Genomic DNA, 20,390 nt, shown 5'->3' with positions numbered 1-20,390 from the left:
ATAAGGGAGTTGAGAAAGCCAGCATCTCCCAGCTATTGAGTCTATACTGAAATCCACTTGCTGCTCTTTATCTAATGTGTGAAACAGCCTTGCACATGCCCACAGAGCAGAGGATCTAGATCCATTCCTGCAATGCATTTGAGAATCTGATACCATTGTTCCGCAACCCTTGTCCTACACAACAGGTAGGACACTTACATGCAAGTTCCATCGGGTTATTTACTTACCCATGCTGCGGCAGCTCTCGCCATCACCCTCCAGCATCCAGCCCTCGTAGCAAGAGCACTTCACATTGTATTTGTCCTGCTCGCACTTCTGACTGCACTTGAGGCGCTTGGCACAGTAGCTCTGGATCTGGCAGGTCTTGTTGTCGCTACCCAACTCCATGCCCAAGGGGCAAGAGCAGGCAATGCCCTCACCTGGTGCGACCGTGCAGTTGTGGCTGCAGCCCCCATTGCTCAGAGAGCAGAGGTCTATAGGAGATCAGAAACAAACCACAAAGTCATTAAGGGAAATCTGGCTACATGTCCAAGTTGTTCAAGAACAGCCCTGCCTATGCCATATTGCCTATTCCAGGGCCCATCTGATCTGATTGAATAAGAAGAGATGGTAAAATTCAAGGATGGAGCACTATTTATTATTTATGTATTCATTTTACATCCTGCCCACCCTCCCAAAGGAGCCCAGGGTGGCAAACACCTCAAGAACAATATAATCAAAAACATTCTAGAAACAAATAAAAACCTTCCGCTTTTATAGCATGTTCTGAGCATTCACAAAGCACATGCATAATCTCAGTAATACTTACAGCATCCCTGTAAAGCACAGGTTGCAAAGTACCATCCCAATATTGCTGATGGGCACCTAAGGTTAAGAGCATAACATTGCAGCTGCCTAGCAAGCACCTGGCTGAAGCAGTATTTCAACTCAGGGTTCTGGCACCCTATCAGCCATGCCAGACAGATAACAGCATGTTGCTGCTACATCCAGAACAAGGCACAAAGCTGAGGGGTCCTGGTTTCCTACGAAAACATACACACAGAGAACGGGAAAGCAAGTCTGGTCCCCTGGGTCATTGTGCTCCTAGAGAAAGGAAGACTGGAGACAGTTCTCCACCTCACACTCACCGCACAGCTTCCCTTCATCAGAACCATCCTTGCAGTCATTTCTGCCATCACACAGCTTTTCCGGAGGGAGGCAGATTGATGTGTTGTTGGCACAAGTATGTGAAGGCGGCTTGCATACCAGGGACTCACAGTTCTCTTCATCAGAGTTGTCCTCACAATCATTGTCTCCATCACATACCCAAGCCTTGCTGATGCAGCGGGCTACAAGGAGAGGAGACAATAAACATATATGAAACACCAGAAGGGGGGCTGGCAAAACGGACTATTTCAACACACAACCCCTGAAGACACTGAAGTACTAAAAAAAAGGCATCTCTACAGTATAGGGATTATGACGGTCACTGGCTGTTGGGTATGATGCCACAGAATGTTCATGAACATTCCAGCTACTCAGGGAATAAAGCTGTCACAATGTTCCAGCCACTCCAATTTCTGTAAGAAAAAGGAAAGTTGTCAACTTAGCTGACAGAGAAGGTTTATTCAGGAAAGAGGCAAAGGAATCAAGGGATTTGAGGAAGACAAGGGCTCAGTGGCAAACAGTGCCGCTTGGCTGCCCGGGGCGGCACCCCCTGGGGGTGGGGCATAGCTCTGCAGCACGCATGCGCCACGATGCACATGCCACGATGGACTGCACATGTCCGCACATACGCAGTCCGTCTGGGTGGCCGGGTGCACTGTGAAGCAGAGCGGTTTGCCAGCACCGGCGCCCAGCAACCGCTCCGTAGTGCACTCTTTTTCTTCCTGCTCAGGCGGAGGAGGCAAGGGGCAGGCCAGGGGTCGGGGGCACTGCCCCCGCGCGAGTGGAGCTAGTATGAAGCTAGGGGCAGCCCACCCCCTACGTCCCTCCCTTGCTACGCACCTGCAAGGGCTCTTTGAAGGAGTATCTGCATGTCATGGGCTCCTAGCTGCATGCCTGAAACAATCAGGGAGTCTGTGCCCAAGAGCATTACAGTAGTACCTCTGGTTAAGAACTTAATTCGTTCCGGAGCTCCTTTCTTAACCTGAAACTGTTCTTAACCTGAAGCACCACTTTAGCTAATGGGGGCCTCCCGCTGCCGCCGCACCACCACCGCGTGATTTCTGTTCTCATCCTGAAGCAAAGTTCTTAACCTGAGGTACTATTTCTGGGTTAGTGGAGTCTGTAACCTGAAGCGTCTGTAACCCAAGGTACCACTGTAATAGTTTCATGAACCAGCTGATTTCACCCCCCTCCAATGAATTGTACATCACCAAGAGGTATGTAATGTATGCATGATCATCCTTATTTGTAGACAGAACTGGAGGAATTCTGAATATCAGAGAACACAAACCATGGTCTCTAGCAAAGATCTGAAGGAACAGGAGTGGGACTATATGGGGGCAAACCAGCCCCTTAGTATTTCACTACATGGTGGCAATGCAGACCTCTGACTACCTACCTTGGGCAAGAGCAAACAACTAGGAGCACAGGATAACTCCTAGGATAAAGTAGGCACCATTTTTCCTCAGACCCATCATTTTTCCTTGCAGCAAACCTATGAAGTTTGTCAAGGCTGAGAGATGGGGACTGAGTGGAGATTCAAACCAAGGTCTCCTCACCCAAACACTCCAACCGCTACCCCACACTGGCTCTCCAAAGGTGCTGGAGCTGTGCACAAGAGCTGCCTGGATGAGGATGCCTTCATTGCCACCTCTGTAATGCAAAACAATTACCAGAGTCCTTGCAGCCAAACTTGACATTTGGGTCACAGACATGTGTGACACCTTCACAGTTCTTCTCGTCACTGGAGTCCATGCAGTCGGTGTCACCATCACAACGCCAGCGCATAGGAATGCAGAGTGCATCTAGCCGGCACTGGAACTCATCGGTGTGGCAACCTCCGGGTGGACGTGTGGCTGGGGATGGAATGAGAGGGGCACAGAATGTGAAACCAGGTCACAGCTGGTGACTAGGACTGGAAGCCAGCCAGGGGGCAAGGGAAGCTGGCATGACATGTGCCATGCCAAGTAGGTTTTGAACAGGGGATTCCCTCTCAAGTAAGTTTCAAATTCTGAATGGGTTGTGGGAGGGGGAACCCATACCACCACCACAGGGAGGAAAGAGAGAAAGCTGCACAAATGGCACAATAAAACACAAAAAAGCACCTCTGTAAGTGGTGCTAAACCCTGTTAGCAAAAAAGAGCTGTAACTCAATGGTAAGGGGATTTAGGCCACAGCTCAATGGCAGACAAATCTGTTTTGCCTGCATAAGGTCCCAGGTTCATTCCCTAGCATCTCCACGTAGGATCAGGAAAGAACTTTTTGAGATCCTGGAGAGCCACTGTCAGTCAGCAGGCAATGCTGAGCTAGATGGACTAGTGGTCAGACTCCATATACGGCAGCTTCCTCTGCCCTATGCTCACGGGATTTAAGTTTTGCCTGTGCAGAATTTCAAAGATGTTCTTGGTGCTGGGCGTGTGCTGCCTGGCTCATCTTGACTCCTCCTCACCCTGGTTGGTGCAGTTGGCGTGGGTCTCATCACTGTAGTCCCCACAGTCATTATCCCCATCACAGGTCCAGTGCACTGGGATGCAGCGCCCACTGTTGCATTTGAACTGGTTGCTGGAGCAGGAATGGCTGCAGCCGGCTTCATCGCTGTTGTCCCCGCAGTCATTGTCTGGAAGGAGGAGGAAGGAAGAAGGAAGGAAGGGTCAGGGGCTGCCTGGGTCTGCAGGTGTAGGAGCTACCCTTCCCACACACCCCTCTGGCTGACAAGCAGCTGGAATGTCTCAAGGTATTTCAGCAATGCACCCACTGTCTGAGCTAACAGCACATTCCCATCCCATGCAAACTCCAGCCAAGCATGCTCCCCACAGTCCCAATAGCTCTTGCCACTAGTAAAGCAACTAAAAAGTTAGCAGTAGTAATAGTGATGATGATAATAATAAATAAATAAATATGAAAACACAGAAATTGCATAGATCACCTCATGCACCATGGGGCAGTGGGAATGGATGAAGTTAGGGAGCCAATCTTACTTGTGGTTTGGGGCATCAGCAACAGGTATTCATTTCTTGGAAACCAAATTATATGTATACAATGGGTGTGTGTGTGTACATGTGAATGTCTGTGCATGTGCCGTTTGGAACAGACCTCATTCAAGATTCTGAAGCTGCTTTTAAGGCACTCCTCGGTTTCTAAATGGGGACAGACTTTTCTCTAAAATACTTGAGCCTGAAAATGTTCCCATATTTGTTTTGCATTACTGTATTGGGTTTTCTGCTCCCTGCAGCAAAACCAGTGACTGACAAAACCATTTGCATCGCTAGAGTTTTCTGGGCTTTGGTGATCTAAATCATTGCTCCTGCTCCTCCTCCTGTCATTGCAGTCTACTTGTCAAATTCTAGAGCAAAAGGAGGCACACAAAATGATGAGTGGCCTTTTTCCCCTCCCATTTTGCTTGCCAGCAGGCTTAATCTAATGCACTAGCATTTACACTGAAATGCTTCAGGGCGTGAGAATATGGCGCTCTTAAGTTTGGTTTGCATTCACCTGCTTACCTTCATGGTACAATCCTACACATGTCTACTCAGCACTGAGCTCAATGGATGAACCTTAATCCAAGGTTGGTGTGGGGCCACATTTCATTGGAGGTAACCTGGTGGGAGCCATATGGTGGCAGGAGGTGGGACTACCCCTTTTATCTCTTTCTCTCTTTCTGCCACCTGCTTTTCACTCTCACTCTCTTTTTGTGGCAGGAGGAACCAGTTTGGTGCCCCTCCAGATGTTGTTGAACTCCCACCAGCCCCAGCAAACATGGCCAATGATTACCGTGTTTCTCCAAAAATAAGACACCGTCTTATATTTATTTTTCCTCAAAAAAAAAACACCACGGTGGCTTATTTTCATGGGATGTCTTATTTTTTTTAATTAAGTATGGTATAGTTTAACCTACAAGGTTAAACTGCCTATCACTATGGCCTATTTTCGGAGTATGGCTTATTTTCAGGGTATGGCTTATTTTTGGGGTATGGCTTATTTTCAGGGTATGGCTTATTTTCGGAGAAACACGGTAGTACCGATGATGGGAGCTGGAGTCCAGCAACATCTGGAAGGGCACCACACTGGCTTCCCCTTCTTTGGAGGCTGGAAGCATCTCCAAAGTGGAATCCACTTACACACGAAGGCAAGTAAGGCAGGGCTGCATGACTGAATCACCACATCTAAGCAAAATAAGTATTTGACACTTCAGTAACCAAAGCAGTGGCTGAGTATCAGAGGGACACATGAAGTAGTGATAGCAGCTCCCATCATACAGATGTGAAGAACTATAGCTGAAGGCAGGCCCCAGGAATGGCTCTTTTAATTTGCAGAATGGGTACATCAAATGATCTTCATCAGAAAAACTAAGGCTAGGAAATGGGAGTTTTGCTTTGTGTTTTCCTGCAGTGACTGGACTTGTGAAGAAAAGTGACAAGGATTTTAGAGACCAGAAAGCGGGAAAGGGTTGTGGTGCATGTTGATCTATGCACTAACCGGTAGCTTTTGGACAATTCTTTTCGTCAGAGCCATCCCCACAATCCTTTTCTGAAACAGAAACCAACCAGAGAAGACAGAAGAGTGGGCAAAGTGAAAACACACACACACACACACACACACACACACACACACACACACACACACGTCAACATGAAAAAGGAAATCAAATACAAAAATGGTGATGTACAGATGTGTTAAAAGACAGAGTATGAACGGGGGCGGAACGCGGAACAGGAGAGTCATAAAGGGGGAATGAGAAGCAGTGGACAGAGTTCACACCCTATTTATCTGCATTGGGGGAAGGCTGAAGCTCTAGGGCACCTTTCATGGATATTCTAGGCCCATTCCCTGAAATTCAGTGTCCATTCCAAAAACTGACCTGAACTTGTGTGTGCTTAAGCTCCTAGAGTTTTTACTTATTTAAGTGCAAGGCAAAACATGCAGACAATATTATAGGTTTATGAATTTTGCTAGAGCTCACAGGAACCTAAGAAGTTGTTTTAAACCAGGCAAGGTTATTTGCTCATCTAGTCCAATATTCTCTACTCTGACTGACAGCAGCTCTCCAAGGTCTTCGCCAGAGCGAATGTGCTCTAGTAGAGTTATGGTTTCTCTCCTAAGTTGACTGTGCAGATCTTTTCCTAATCTAGTGGACAACAATCCTCAGAACTTGATGGCAGACATAGAGTCAAAGGCCAGGGAAGGACCAGAAGATCACCCAAGTGATCACCCTGTTAGTGCCACCCTGTTAGGGCAGCAATAGGCTTTGTCTCTCTTCTCTTCCTAACCTCACCCACATTAGTCCCAAACTTTCCCTAAATACAACATATTGACACAGAGAAAAAGAGGTGACAACATGCTGCACTTCACCAAGAGATTTAAAATACAGATGACTCATACAAGTAAGCCCCAGACATGCTCTCCAAAAGAAATGAAAAAAAATCAACAAAAATAGCATCAGGGTTAATAGCCAACTGACCTGGGGATAATTTCCTTTCCCATTACCTACTACTCACAGTCCTGTATAGAGACAGTTTACATATTCAGCAGAATCAAGTGGTAAAGCTTTCTCTTTCTCTTGGGACTTTTTCCAATTTCAGGGTGCAGAGGAACATTGTTGCCACCCTTCCCCCAAAAGATCCCAGCATACAGAAAACAAGCATCTCAGTTGGAAGGCAAAGCCTGACCTTTCTTGCTGATAGGCAAATGTTCTACATGCAGAGGTTTTTTGTGTTTTTTTGGGGGGGGGCATTCAAAAATGCAGACCAATACCTGCAACTTGAAGTGGTACAATCCAGACAAAGATTAACCACTTGAATCTGGTGAATGAACTGGCTCTTAAGATTCTGAGCTTGAAACTAAATCTATCCACTTATGAAATGATATTGGGGTGCAACGTCAAACTCCAACATTCCCTCTCTGTCCATTTAAAAGGGGAGTGGGTTCAAAGCACTGAAATCTTCAAATCAGCCCAATCATGCAATGTAATTAATGAGCAGATGAGGACTTAGGGCAGGTATGGGGAGCCTATGGTCCCCCATATGTTGCTGAACTACAACTCTTATCAGCCCCAGCAAGCAAGGTTTTAGGAACTGGTTGGACAAAGAAGAGTGATGAGAGGCTCCAGCTGAAGAACCCCCAAGGGAAGCTGCAGAGGAGGAAGGCTCCGAACCAGGGAAGTGGTGGTGGGACACAAAAGACAGGTCAGAGAAGGAAGGAGGCTGGGATGCTGAAGAAGCAACAGGCTCAAGGGAGAGAGAAGAGGCAGAGGCAGAAAGCCATTCAAGGCAGGAAGCAGAGGGAAGCAATTCAGGTACAGGGTCTGAAGTGGAGGTGGAAGGGGCAGGAGCTACAGCAGCTTCACAGGCACTGCCCAGTCCCACAGTATTAAGCTCCCCTCCCCCCTTGTCTCCAAGGACACAGAGCTTTACATGTAGCCCCCCCCCCAAAAAAAAGAGCCGGGGGGGGGGCTGGCTCCCTAATGGGCTTTAAAGCTGCTTGGAAGACATCTGGCTGAGGAGCTTTAGAGGGAAGTAGGAGGGGAAGACAGCCAGTCTTGGCAACTGCACTACTGGGAGCATGCCCTGTGTTGCTCTCTGATTGTATGCTATTTTTCCTAATAAAAAGCTAACTTTATTTCGAGTCCCTGAGCCTCCATGCTGACCTGCATATGAACCAGCCCTGACACATGGTCAGTGACCAGGGATTTGTTATATTTATTTTGATTTAACAAAATCTGTATACCACTTGATTTAAAATCTCGCTTGTAGTTTACCAGAAACATTAAATTATCAATAGAAAAGTTTAAAATGTGCAATTAAAAAGATTTTTTAAAACAATTAGACTCAGGTGTAAACAAAGAAGAACATGCCAACATCTGGCATAGGCTAGCTGAAACATAAATGTTTTAAGCAGGTGCAAAAATAACACAGTGAAGGTGCCTGTCTGATGCCAATAGGCAGGGAGCTCTGAAGTGTAGATGCTGCCACACCAAAATAATTATTTATTACAAATGAGGAATTCCAGGACTATTGGAGTTGTAGTTCAGCAGCATCTGGAGGGCCAAAGGTTCCCTACACCTGTCTTAAGGTAAACCTGATTCAAGTCCATGTATGCTAAACCTTCCTTGGTTCACATTAAATGCCTTGGTGGAATGGAATTATGCATTTAACTCAGCTGTAAATGGCACCTGCAAACCTGTCTTTGCTAGGAAGGTCAGAATGGAAAGACCAAGAAGGTTTTGTTCTTGCATTGCCCACCCACTGGCTTCTTCTGAATGGGGTTTTCTTGGGGGAGAAAAGGACAGTTCATGACAAATAGGTGAGCCCCCCACCCCACCCCAATGCACACATGAGCAGGCAGCATATTGAAGCAAACAGAATGCAGAGACTGCAAATGTGGGGGGGGGTAGCCCAAGACCTCCCTTTCCTAAATAATTCCCTATTCGCCATCACAGCTAGCCTCCCCTTTTTTCTGATCTCACTATTTCAATCACCACAGCAGGATATCAGTCAGGTATGTGGCACTTACCATTGTCACATCTCCAGTTGATGTTGATGCAGCGGCCATTGTGGCAAGTGAACTGGGTCAGAGGGAAACAAGTTGGGTAGGCTGCAGAGGTAAAACAACAACAACAGTGTTAGCAGCATCTATCTCAATGTCCAGGATGCTTTTAAAGGGTTGGTCTCCTGGCATGTACTCAAGCAAGTGTCTCCGCACCCCTTTAGCCCTCCCTCCCTGAATGCCCCAAAATAGCTGCCGCTGACCAGCAAAGCACAAACAAATAAGGAAGTGGGCAAACTCTGGCTGTTCAGATACCTGAATCTGTGGGATGTATAGCAAAGTTTGAATACTAATTCCTCCTGTTCAGATAAGTGGATTTTCGCATAGCAAGCATTTGGGAAGTGGGACCTGCATATACACTGGAGCATCTTCCATCACTCACCACATGAGGCTGACTCATCAGAACGATCCCCACAGTCATCATCCAAGTCGCAGGTCCAGGAGATTGGTATACAACGGCCGCTGGCACAGGAGAACTGGTTGGTAGGGCAGGTACGAGCTGGGTGGAGAGACAAGAGGTAATGAATAAAAGAAGCAATGTTACTGGAGGTACCTGAAAATGTCAGAATATACAAGGAGAGCTAGAACAAGTCTCACGGGAAGATCTGAACATGCAGAAGAAACATGTTTGTAGAGATGGCATATTACCACTGCCCAAAGGGGCATCTAAAGGACCACTTATCAGGGATGCTTGAGAAATCTGACTGCCCTGCATTCTGATGTAAACCAACCTTAAGGTGAAGATACGTAGTTAGCCTTTTGATTTCTCAAGTTTTTGAAGCACTTACATTACTAGGTGGTCTGAGGTTACTCGCTACCCCAACTAGGTAACAGCTATGTCAGCAGCTAAAAAATATTGGGGTCTACCACCGCACGTTAAAAATGGGGCAGCAAGCACCCTAGGAGCAACAGGGTAGGATGATGTGCAATTTCTCCCAGTGAGATTGTATAGAGGACAACTATGGCTGCCAATACAGGTAATCTCTTCTGAGAAGTTAACAACACTTATGGATGGTTATCACTCACCCTTTTTTCAATATCTTCCAAACCCATCATATATAAACTCTTGGCTAAGAAAAGAAAACTGCATTGGATGACAACTAACTGAAACACGACTAACAAAACACAAGGCATAAAATCTAACTCCTTAACTATATGCTTTACTGTCTTAATATAGGCCAGTGGTTCAAACCAATATCACCTTCAAGAAAAAAATGGAGCCAAGATTTAAATTTATAAATCCAGGAATAATAATGTTCATGGATTTTTAATAGCATGTAATCTAATCTGGTGAATGTAACCTAAGGAAAAAATGGTTTTAATTATCTTTTAAGTGTTTTTAATACATATTTTAGCAGTCTTTATTCACAATTTCAAGGTTTTATCTTTATTTTTAGTAAACTGATTAGGTTTTAGTACTGATTAGGTTTTGTGTGTGTGTGTGTGTGTGTGTGTGTGTGTGTGTGTGTGTGTGTGAAATAAATAGAATTCCCAGCAGCAGAATGTCCCCCCCCCCCAATATAGCACTGCATACATATAAAAGTGCCCTTAGGAGTTCAATATAACCCTCAAAATGATACACTTATAGAGAAGTGGTCACTGTTCATTCATTTTCAAGATCTTTTCCCTATGTTTCAAGTAGACAGGTAAATGTGTAAGAACACTAGCTAAAGTAATATAAAATAAGGCAAGTATCAAATAAGTATCAAATAATTCATGATGCTGTTTTTGTTTTGCTTACAGGCAGAGGGCCTTCTTGGTAGTGGCGCCCGCCCTGTGGAACGCCCTCCCATCAGATGTCAAAGAGAAAAACGGCTACCAGATTTTTAGAAGACATCTGAAGGCAGCCCTGTTTAGGGAGGCTTTTAATGTTTAATAGATTGTTTTATTTCATTTTTCTGTTGGAAGCCGCCCAGAGTGGCTGGGAAAACCCAGCCAGGTGGGCAAGGTATAAACAATAAATTATTATTATTATTTACTATTATTACTACTACTACTACTGTTGATTGTAAACAGCTGTTCTAATATACTAACTGTAACAGTAGTAATGGCACATCCCTTCCACACCCACCCACCCACCCGCCCAGTGACACTTGCAACTCTATTTTCAGTAAGTGCAGCAGTCAATGATGCATTTTTATTTATTCATTTTATTTACTTCTACCCCACCTTTCCTCCCAAAGGAGACCAGGGAGGCAAACACATGAGCAATAAAATAGTCAAGACATCTTAAATAATGTAGACTATGTTTTAGCCACTTGGAAGAATATTAATTTTCAAAGGCAGCTCTCAGACCTCCTTGTAAAAGCGAATACCTGTTTCTATTTTTCTGGCTAAGAATTCCATGCAAATTGATGCAAAAATGGGACACAACAGGCTTAAATAGGAATACATGTAAAAGTGGCTTGATACAGAACTTGAGTGATCTGCCTGCCCCCTAGCAATTATAGAGTCAAAATTCAAATAGCAAGGATTGTTAACAATATAAGCACAGACCAGAAAGGTGACAACATTAAACCCTAACACTACATTCTATGGGCCCACTCTGCATTCAGCAAACAAGTGTTTGTAAAGATAAGACAGGAATGCAACCTGAGCTCCTTGGAGGAAGGTTAGGATTTTGTAAAAATGTGACCGATGGATAAGATAAGGGCTCTCACCAGAGCATGTCGAGTTAGACTCATCTTCATTATTCCCACAGTCATTGTCCCCATCACACAGCCAGCGGTTCGGGATGCAGCGGTTGTTCTCACACTTGAAACGGTCCGAGGGACATGTGTGCTGATCTGGAGATTGGCAAAGGGTGGGTTCTAGCTTAGGACCTCAAAGTTCAAGACCATTCTTTTCCCCTACACATATTGCAATAATCTGAAACTGGGTAAGAATATCCCTTCTCCCTTACCAAAGTAATATACTTGAGACCAGAAACACAAAGTAATTTCTTCAGTGTTGAAAGTCAATGCAATGTGCATTCTTTGACAAACTCATCAAATTCAGCAACTCAAAATATTTGTTGTGAGATCTGAATAAATTGACTAATCCTCACACAATTTATTCTGTATTTATTCTGTGTGTATCTGAAGAAGTGTGCATGCTCATACCTATGACAAACTTAGTTGGTCTCTAAGCTGCTACTGGAAGGAATTTTTTTAATTTTTGTTTCAACAATTTATTCTGTTTCCTAGAAAGCTGTCTTACACCAGATCAGTTATTTTTCCTAGAATCATAGAATCATAGAGTTGGAAGAGACCACAAGGGCCATCCAGTCCAACCCCCTGCCAAGCAGGAAACACCATCAAAGCATTCCTGACAGATGGCTGTCAAGCCTCCGCTTAAAGACCTCAAAGAAGGAAACTCCACCACACTCCTTGGCAGCAAATCCCACTGTCGAACAGCTCTTACTGTCAGGAAGTTCTTCCTAATGTTTAGGTGGAATCTTCTTTCTTGTAGTTTGAATCCATTGCTCTATGTCCGCTTCTCCGGAGCAGCAGAAAACAACCTTTCTCCCTCCTCTATATATTTGAACATGGCTATCATATCACCCCTTAACCTTCTCTTCTCCAGGCTAAACATACCCAGCTCCCTAAGCTGTTCCTCATAAGACATTGTTTCCAGGCCTTTGACCATTTTGGTTGCCCTCCTCTGGACACGTTCCATCTTGTCAATATCCTTCTTGAACTGGACACAGTATTCCAGGTGAGGTCTAACCAGAGCGGAATACAGTGGTACTATTACTTCCCTTGATCTAGATGCTATACTCCTATTGATGCAGCCCAGAATTGCATTGGCTTTTTTAGCTGCTGCATCACACTGCTGACTCATGTCAAGTTTGTGGTCGACCAAGACTCCTAGATCCTTTTCACATGTATTACTCTCAAGCCAGGTGTCACCCATCCTGTATTTGTGCCTTTCATTTTTTTTGCCCAAGTGTAGAACTTTACATTTCTCCCTGTTAAAATTCATCTTGTTTGCTTTGGCCCAGTTGTCTAATCTGTTAAGGTCATTTTGAAGTGTGATCCTGTCCTCTGGGGTATTAGCCACCCCTCCCAATTTGGTGTCATCTGCAAACTTGCTCAGGATGCCCTCAAGCCCATCATCCAAGTCATTGATAAAGATCCCTGCCTCTCTCTCCAGAGTCTCGAATATAGAAACGTGTTTCCTGTCACTTGCTACCTGATTCTGATAGCTGGAGATGCCAGAGGTTGAATGGGGGACTTTCTGCATGCAAAGCAGCTGCTCTACCACTGAGCTATGGTCCCTCAACCACTGTTTCACTGTCCACTGTTCCGTAGATTGTTGTTGTTTAGTCGTTTAGTCGTGTCCGACTCTTCGTGACCCCATGGACCATAGCACGCCAGGCACTCCTGTCTTGCACTGCCTCCCGCAGTTTGGTCAAACTCATGTTCGTAGCTTCGAGAACACTGTCCAACCACCTTGTCCTCTGACGTCCCCTTCTCCTAGTGCCCTCAATCTTTCCCAACATCAGGGTCTTTTCCAAGGATTCTTCTCTTCTCATGAGGTGGCCAAAGTATTGGAGCCTCAGCTTCACGATCTGTCCTTCCAGGGAGCACTCAGGGCTGATTTCCTTAAGAATGGATAGGTTTGATCTTCTTGCAGTCCATGGGACTCTCAAGAGTCTCCTCCAGCACCATAATTCAAAAGCATCAATTCTTCGGCGATCAGCCTTCTTTATGGTCCAGCTCTCACTTCCATACATCACTACTGGGAAAACCATAGCTTTAACTATACGGACCTTTGTCGGCAAGGTGATGTCTCTGCTTTTTAAGATGCTGTCTAGGTTTGTCATTGCTTTTCTCCCAAGAAGCAGGCGTATTTTAATTTCGTGACTGCTGTCACCATCTGCAGTGATCAAGGAGCCCAAGAAGGTAAAATCTCTCACTGCCTCCATTTCTTCCCCTTCTATTTGCCAGGAGGTGATGGGACCAGTGGCCATGATCTTGGTTTTTTTGATGTTGAGCTTCAGACCATATTTTGCGCTCTCCTCTTTCACCCTCATTAAAAGGTTCTTTAATTCCTCCTCACTTTCTGCCATCAAGGTTGTGTCATCTGCATATCTGAGGTTGTTGATATTTCTTCCGGCAATCTTAATTCCGGCTTGGGATTCATCTAGTCCAGCCTTTCGCATGATGAATTCTGCATATAAGTTAAATAAGCAGGGAGACAATATACAACCTTGTCGTACTCCTTTCCCAATTTTGAACCACTCAGTTGTTCCATATCCAGTTCTAACTGTAGCTTCTTGTCCCACATAGAGATTTCTCAGGAGACAGATGAGGTGATCAGGCACTCCCATTTCTTTAAGAACTTGCCATAGTTTGCTGTGGTCGACACAGTCAAAGGCTTTTGCATAGTCAATGAAGCAGAAGTAGACGTTTTTCTGGAACTCTCTAGCTTTCTCCATAATCCAGCGCATGTTTGCTATTTGGTCTCTGGTTCCTCTGCCCTTTCGAAATCCAGCTTGCACTTCTGGGAGTTCTCGGTCCACATACTGCCTAAGCCTGCCTTGTAGAATTTTAAGCATAACCTTGCTAGCGTGTGAAATGAGCGCAATTGTGCGGTAGTTGGAGCATTCTTTGGCACTGCCCTTCTTTGGAATTGGGATGTAGACTGATCTTCTCCAATCCTCTGGCCATTGCTGAGTTTTCCAAACTTGCTGGCATATTGGGTGTAGCACCTTAACAGCATCATCTTTTAAAATTTTAAATAGTTCAGCTGGAATATCATCACTTCCACTGGCCTTGTTATTAGCAGTGCTTTCTAAGGCCCGTTTGACTTCACTCTCCAAGATGTCTGGCTCAAGGTTCCGTAGATTAAGTGATGACAAAAGGGAAAAGAGAGAAAGGCATGGAAACATTTCCAGACTTTCCTATGGAACCATCAGAGCAAGCAACTTGCTTTTAAATGAAAGCTCCCTCAGGAGGCAGTGGACTCTCCTTCCTTGGAGCTTTTCAAGCAGAGGTTGGATGGCCGCCTATCATGGATGCTTTAGTTGGAATTCCTGCCTTGTAGGGGGCTGGAATGGATGGCCCTTGGGGTCCCTTCCAACTCTACAGTTTTATAATGCTACATCTTACATCAGATAACCAATTATGTCCCTGCAACACAACCTCTTGTTTTAAATGCCCAGGGCCCTGGCCGTGTCCAAAGGGCAGGCAGGGGTAGGGCAGGAGCAGCAGCATGGAATACTGGCATGGATTACTTCAGGCTCCTGGGTCCCATCAGTTTTGTCTGTTTCTGTAGATGCAAAGCTGAATATGCATTCCAGGAGGATTGTCTCCCGCACCTCAGTTTCAAATCCCAACCCTTCATTTTCAGACTTGTCTATCAACTGAAAAAACACTTTGGATTGACCAGCATCATGTGAGTTGAGCCAGGGCATGCACGGTCTGTATACGCTGAGTGCAGACCTGCCCAGGGCATATGGCCATCCTGACCCAAGAGAAAGCGGAACTGGTCAAGGAGAGCCCTGGTGTTCCCAGGCAAAATACGCACGGCAGAGCTCAGGTGCCTCATCGCTGTTGTCCAGGCAGTCGTTGTCACCATCACATTTCCAGCGCTCCTGTATACAGCGGCTGTTCTTGCACGCAAACTCCCCATGCTGGCACTGAGGAGGTGGGATGTACGATGGGTTGGCTAGGCAGGGAAGAAAAAGAGGGAGTTTAAATGAGAGGCATTTTCCAAAGGGGAAAAAAGAGGGAAATGGTGGTTGCCAAAATATATTTACAGCCTGGTTGATGAAATTTCAATAAATAACTAAATAAACTGCAGCTCCACACTGCAAACATCAACATATAGTATTATCAACAAGACAGTGTTTATCTGGAGATGGTACCTGACACTTTAGCAGTGGAGAACTCAAAACACCTGCAAGTGACCATTGTATGCTAGACTGTCTCTGGGAAGGTATTAATCACAACTGTCTGGAATCTCAAAGTAAGCTGCTTTATATATGCTACTGTCACAGAGGCCGGATCAGGCTACTTCAGAGTGACGACGCTACGCAGCTCTGCATTTTATTCTTTTATTGGTGCTGCGTATTTACAGTGCTGAAGTCATTGCTATTTACAAGGAACGATGTGGTCATTCGGTTTCAGAACCTCCGAATGGCTTTTGGCGCGTCTTTCTCCAACACAAAAGCTTTGGCAGACCCATCCTCTTTCCCCTCCTCTTTCTGCGTAATTCCGGAGTTGGGGGGGATGGGTCTCCCCCCCTTATTCGCCCCTTCCTGTCCCACCTGGGACCCTGGCTCCTCTACCTTGCCTGAGCCTCGGACACGACTTCCTGCTTCCCCACTGGAATCGGAACTCTCTCTGCTTTCCCCTGTGCTCGGGGATGGGCTTGAACTCAGGAGGGGAGGGACTTCGCGATATCCCCTGTCCCTCACATCCACCCCCCTCCCAAGCTCTCCTTCACCCCTCCCCAGGTCCCCCCCAGGTGTCGGTGACGACTGGAAGCCTAAGAACTCAGTGCTTTCCGAGCCCGTTGGTGTGAACACCTCCCCCCAGTCCTGCGAGCCCCCCCCTTCCGCCTGGGAGGACGGGAATCCCAAAAAGTCCGTGGCGTCAGAGCTGGTGGGGGTAAAAATGTTCTGCCAATCTGCTCCTTCCTCTGACTGGGTGGATCTCGGTGACGCCCATACCTCATCCTCTGGTTCCTCAAACTCCGCTTCCCAGCGCCATGGTGAACTGCTCTCCCGTGCTTCCTCCCCCTCCCCCTCCCTTTCCATGTGCCAGGGCTTGGGTCTGTGGGGAAAGAGGGCGTGAAATTCTTCTACCAGGAATTCCTCCTGTATCTGAGTGGCTGGGACCCATTCATTCTGGGACGGTGGAGCATCCTCCCATGCCATGAGGTACTCCAGGCCCCCCACCCCCCTCCTTGAATCCAGGATGGCCGTGGCCTCATTGAGTTGCTCCCTGCCTTCCCTCTCCCCCCCTCCCTCGGGGGTTTGTTCGCTGCCTCGGAGCCTGCTGCTTTCCCTGTACGGCGACAGCAGCGATCTATGAAACACTGGGTGCACCCTCATGTCCTCTGGCAGTGCCAGTCTGAAGGCCACCGGGTTGACCTGTTGCGTGACCGTGAAGGGGCCCAACCTTCTGGGCGCCAGCTTTTTGCACCTCCCTCTGATGGGAAGGCCCTCCGAGGACAACCAAACTTCGTCCCCCACCCTAATGACCTCCCCTTGTCGCCTGTGGCGATCTGCCCCCTTCTTGTACGCTTCCTTGGCTCTCTCCAAGTGTTCTCTGAGCTGCTGGTGCACCGTCTCCAGTTCCTCTGCCCAATCCTCAGCCTGCGGGCCCTCCTCCTCCTCCTCCCCCTCCCTCTCTGGGAAAGATCTGAGGTCGCGCCCATAATTGGCCTTAAAGGGCGACACCCCTGTGGAGACGTGCACTGCATTATTGTAGGCAAATTCTGCCAGTGGCAGGCGATCCACCCAGTCTGTTTGCCTCTGGCTGACGTAGCATCTGAGGTACTGCTGCAGGATGGCGTTGACCCTCTCCGCCTGTCCATTAGTCTGCGGGTGTCTAGCCGTCGACAAGCTGACCTCCACCTGCAGGAGGTTCATGAGTCGCCGCCAGAACCTGGAAACAAATTGGCGGCCACGATCCGAAATAACTCTTAAAGGCAATCCATGCAGTCTGAAGACGTGGTCAACAAACAGTTTGGCCGTTTCTTCTGCGGAGACCGCCCTGGCACACGGTATAAAATGGCACATTTTGGACATAAGGTCCACCACCACCAACACTGCAGTCTTGCCTCTGGAAGAAGGCAGGTCTGTGATGAAGTCCATGGACACCACTTCCCACGGCCTGTGTGGTGTGGCTAAGGGCTCCAGCAATCCTGCTGGCGGTGCTCTGACCACTTTTGCCCGCTGGCAGGTGTCACAGCCCCGTACATAGTCTCGAACATCTTCCCGCACCCCTGGCCACCAGAAGTGTCTCATGACCAGGTGAGCGGTCTTGTCCCTCCCAAAATGACCCGCCGTTGGGTTGTCGTGCATCTGCTTGAGGACCTTACGTCTAAGCTGGGTGGTGGGCAGGTACAGTGCACCCTTGTAGAAAAGCAGCCCACTGCGTTCTGCAAAGTCTTTCGCCTGCTCCCTCCCCCCTCTCCGTTCTCTGAAGATGCGGGTGGCAAATTCATCCGCTGCTGTCAGTGCTGTGAGTTCTGCCTCACTCACCACTGCTGCTCCGCAGGACCATGCTGACGGGGGGAAAATGTGCCTGGGTGCCGGTGGCGCCTCCTCCTCCATGTACTCCGGTTTGCGGGAGAGGGCATCCGCCCTCACATTCTGCTCCCCCGGGATGTAGTGGATGGAGAAGTTGAAGTTCGAGAAGAACTCTGCCCACCGTATCTGTCGCTGGTTGAGCACCCTGGCCGTTCTCCAGAACTCCAGGTTCTTGTGGTCTGTGCACACCTGGATGGGGTGCTTGGCGCCCACCAGGAAGTGTCTCCAATGCTGGAACGCAGCGTGGATCGCAAGAAGTTCCCTATCAAACACCGTGTAGTTGCGCTCTGGCTGGGTCAGCTTCCTGGAGAAGAAGGCACAAGGTCTCCACTCCCTGTTGGCGTCCAGTTGCAACAAAATGGCACCCAGAGCTCTATCAGAAGCATCTGTCTCCACGCGAAGGGGCGCGTCCTGAACCACGTGGAACAGGTTCTGGTCTGAGGCGAACACCCTCTTGAGGCTTTCGAACGCTGCTTGCGCCTCTGGTGTCCACCTGAACTTCTGCTTGCCTCTCAGGCAGTCAGTGATGGGAGCCGTAACGCGAGAGAAGTTCTTGATGAACTTCCTGTAGAAGTTGGCGAAGCCTAGTAGTCGTTGGGTATCTTTGCGCGTCCTGGGGCTGTGCCAGTCCAGGATGGCCTGCACCTTGTCCTTGTCCATCGCTAACCCCTTGTCTGACAGCTTGTAGCCCAGGAAGTCCACCTCTTTGGTGTGAAACTTGCACTTCTCCAGCTTCACATACAGGTGGTTCTCCTTCAGGCGCTGCAACACCTCCCTGACATCCTTCACATGCTGCACTGGGTCATCGGAGTAGATAAGGATGTCATCCAGGAAGACCAAGCATTTCCTGAAGAGGAGGGACCCCAGGACGTGGTGCATGAAGGCCTGGAAGCATGCTGAGCCCCCTTGCAACCCGAAGGGCATCACCAGATATTCAAAAGAGCCCAGAGGCGTGAACATCGTGGTTTTCCATTCATCGCCTTCCCTGATCCTGATCAAGTTGTACGCCCCCCTCAGGTCGAGCTTGGTGAAGATCTTGCCCCTGCGTGCCGCTGTCAGGAGATCATCCACTCTGGGCATGGGGAAAGCCACTGGCTCTGTCACTGAATTCAGCCGCCTAAAATCCACCACCAGACGGCGCTGTTGCGTGTCTTTCTTGTCAACCCAGAAGACCGGGCTGCCCCCTGCTGCCTTGCTTTCTCTGATGAACCCCCGCTTGAGGTTCTTGTCGATGAAAGCGCGCAGATCCTCCAGTTCCTGGTCTGACATGGCGTACAGCTTGGCTGGGGGTATAGTTGCCCCTGGCACCAGGTTGATCTGGCAGTCAAAAGGCCTGTGTGGGGGTAGGTGGTCGGACTCCGCTTCGCTGAAGACCTCCTGCAGGTCCCAGTACAGCTTGGGTATCGCCTCACCCCCTTTGACGTGCATGGTGGCCACCGTGGCTATTGGAGGCCCCTCCCCTGGTTGGTGCTCCATGCAATGTTCCAGACAAAAGTCCGACCCAAACGTGATGCATCTCTGGTGCCAACTGATGGAGGGGTCGTGGCGCGCCAGCCAGCTCATGCCCAAGACGATGGGGGGGTCTGAGATGGTGGTGACGTTGAATGCCAGTGTCTCTGAGTGCCTTCCCACCGTCATTCTCATGGGGGGGGGGGTTTGATGAGTGATGGCCCCTCCCAGCAACTCTCTGCCGTCAATGGTTGCCACGTGCAGAGGAAAATCCAGCTGCAGAAGCTGGATCTGGTGCTGTTCTGCAAAGTTCCTTGAGAAGAAGTTCGCTGACGCCCCACTGTCAATTAGGGCGAGGACCGTCAGGGGATAGCCATTTGGGAGCGTTAGCGTCACTTCTAGAACCACTCCTGCTCTGGGAGGGGTGGGCTGGCTCTGCTCCTCTCTGTGCGGGTGGGCGGGCTGGGGCTGTTGTCTGCGGACTGTGCCTGGCTGCTGCCCCTTGTCTCCTGCAGCCAGGCTTTCCCGTTTCCCTGCTGTGGTGCTGCATCAGTGGGGGAGGGCATAACCGTTCCCGCCTTTCCTTGCCACTCCCTGCGATGTGGGCAGTCTCTGACGAGATGCTGGGGGGAGTTGCAGAGAAAGCAATTCCCGCCTCTTCCCTCCCTGCGTCTTGTCGCCGCTGGGGTTTGAAAAGCCCCCGCGCGCGCGCTATCAATTTGCATGGGTTCCTGGTCCTGGCTGGCCCCAGGCGTGGCTTGAAAGGGTTGTTGGGGGAGTGGCTTCTCCTGCGACCGTGGGAACCAAGCCCGCTTTGCGCGCGTTGCTTGCTTGTCGCTCCACCGGGATTCCTGTCTCACCCCCACCGCCAGAGCCGCTTTGCTCAGCTGATCCATAGTACTGGGCTTTGGACCTCTCGAGAGCTCATCCTTCACCTCCTCATGCAAACCCAAGTAGAACGCCGCTTGCATTGGGGCTGACTCTAGTTCCCACCCCAGTCTGTGCA

The 20,390-nt window shown here is 48.3% G+C and overlaps 1 protein-coding gene across 6 annotated transcripts in view; it reads right to left on the bottom strand.

The window, feature by feature from the left end:
- LRP1 (LDL receptor related protein 1) overlaps positions 1 to 20,390 on the bottom strand; it is a 329,900-nt gene that overhangs the window by 109,153 nt on the left and 200,357 nt on the right. For all 6 annotated transcript variants that reach the window (XM_060272175.2, XM_060272177.2, XM_060272178.2 and 3 more), the window contains 8 exons: positions 15,202 to 15,342; positions 11,349 to 11,474; positions 9,071 to 9,187; positions 8,656 to 8,736; positions 3,596 to 3,763; positions 2,820 to 3,002; positions 1,128 to 1,328; positions 228 to 473 (listed from right to left, as the gene is read on the bottom strand). In XM_060272175.2, coding sequence (XP_060128158.2) covers positions 228 to 473; positions 1,128 to 1,328; positions 2,820 to 3,002; positions 3,596 to 3,763; positions 8,656 to 8,736; positions 9,071 to 9,187; positions 11,349 to 11,474; positions 15,202 to 15,342 — 1,263 coding nt within the window. The remainder of the gene's footprint in view (positions 1 to 227; positions 474 to 1,127; positions 1,329 to 2,819; positions 3,003 to 3,595; positions 3,764 to 8,655; positions 8,737 to 9,070; positions 9,188 to 11,348; positions 11,475 to 15,201; positions 15,343 to 20,390) is intronic.

Source organism: Zootoca vivipara, chromosome 2 (assembly GCF_965207765.1).
Source record: "Zootoca vivipara chromosome 2, rZooViv2.hap1.1, whole genome shotgun sequence".
NCBI classification, from domain to species: Eukaryota; Metazoa; Chordata; class Lepidosauria; order Squamata; family Lacertidae; genus Zootoca; species Zootoca vivipara.
Note: the sequence above shows the minus strand (reverse complement) of the source record. Positions and strands in the feature narration are given on the sequence as shown.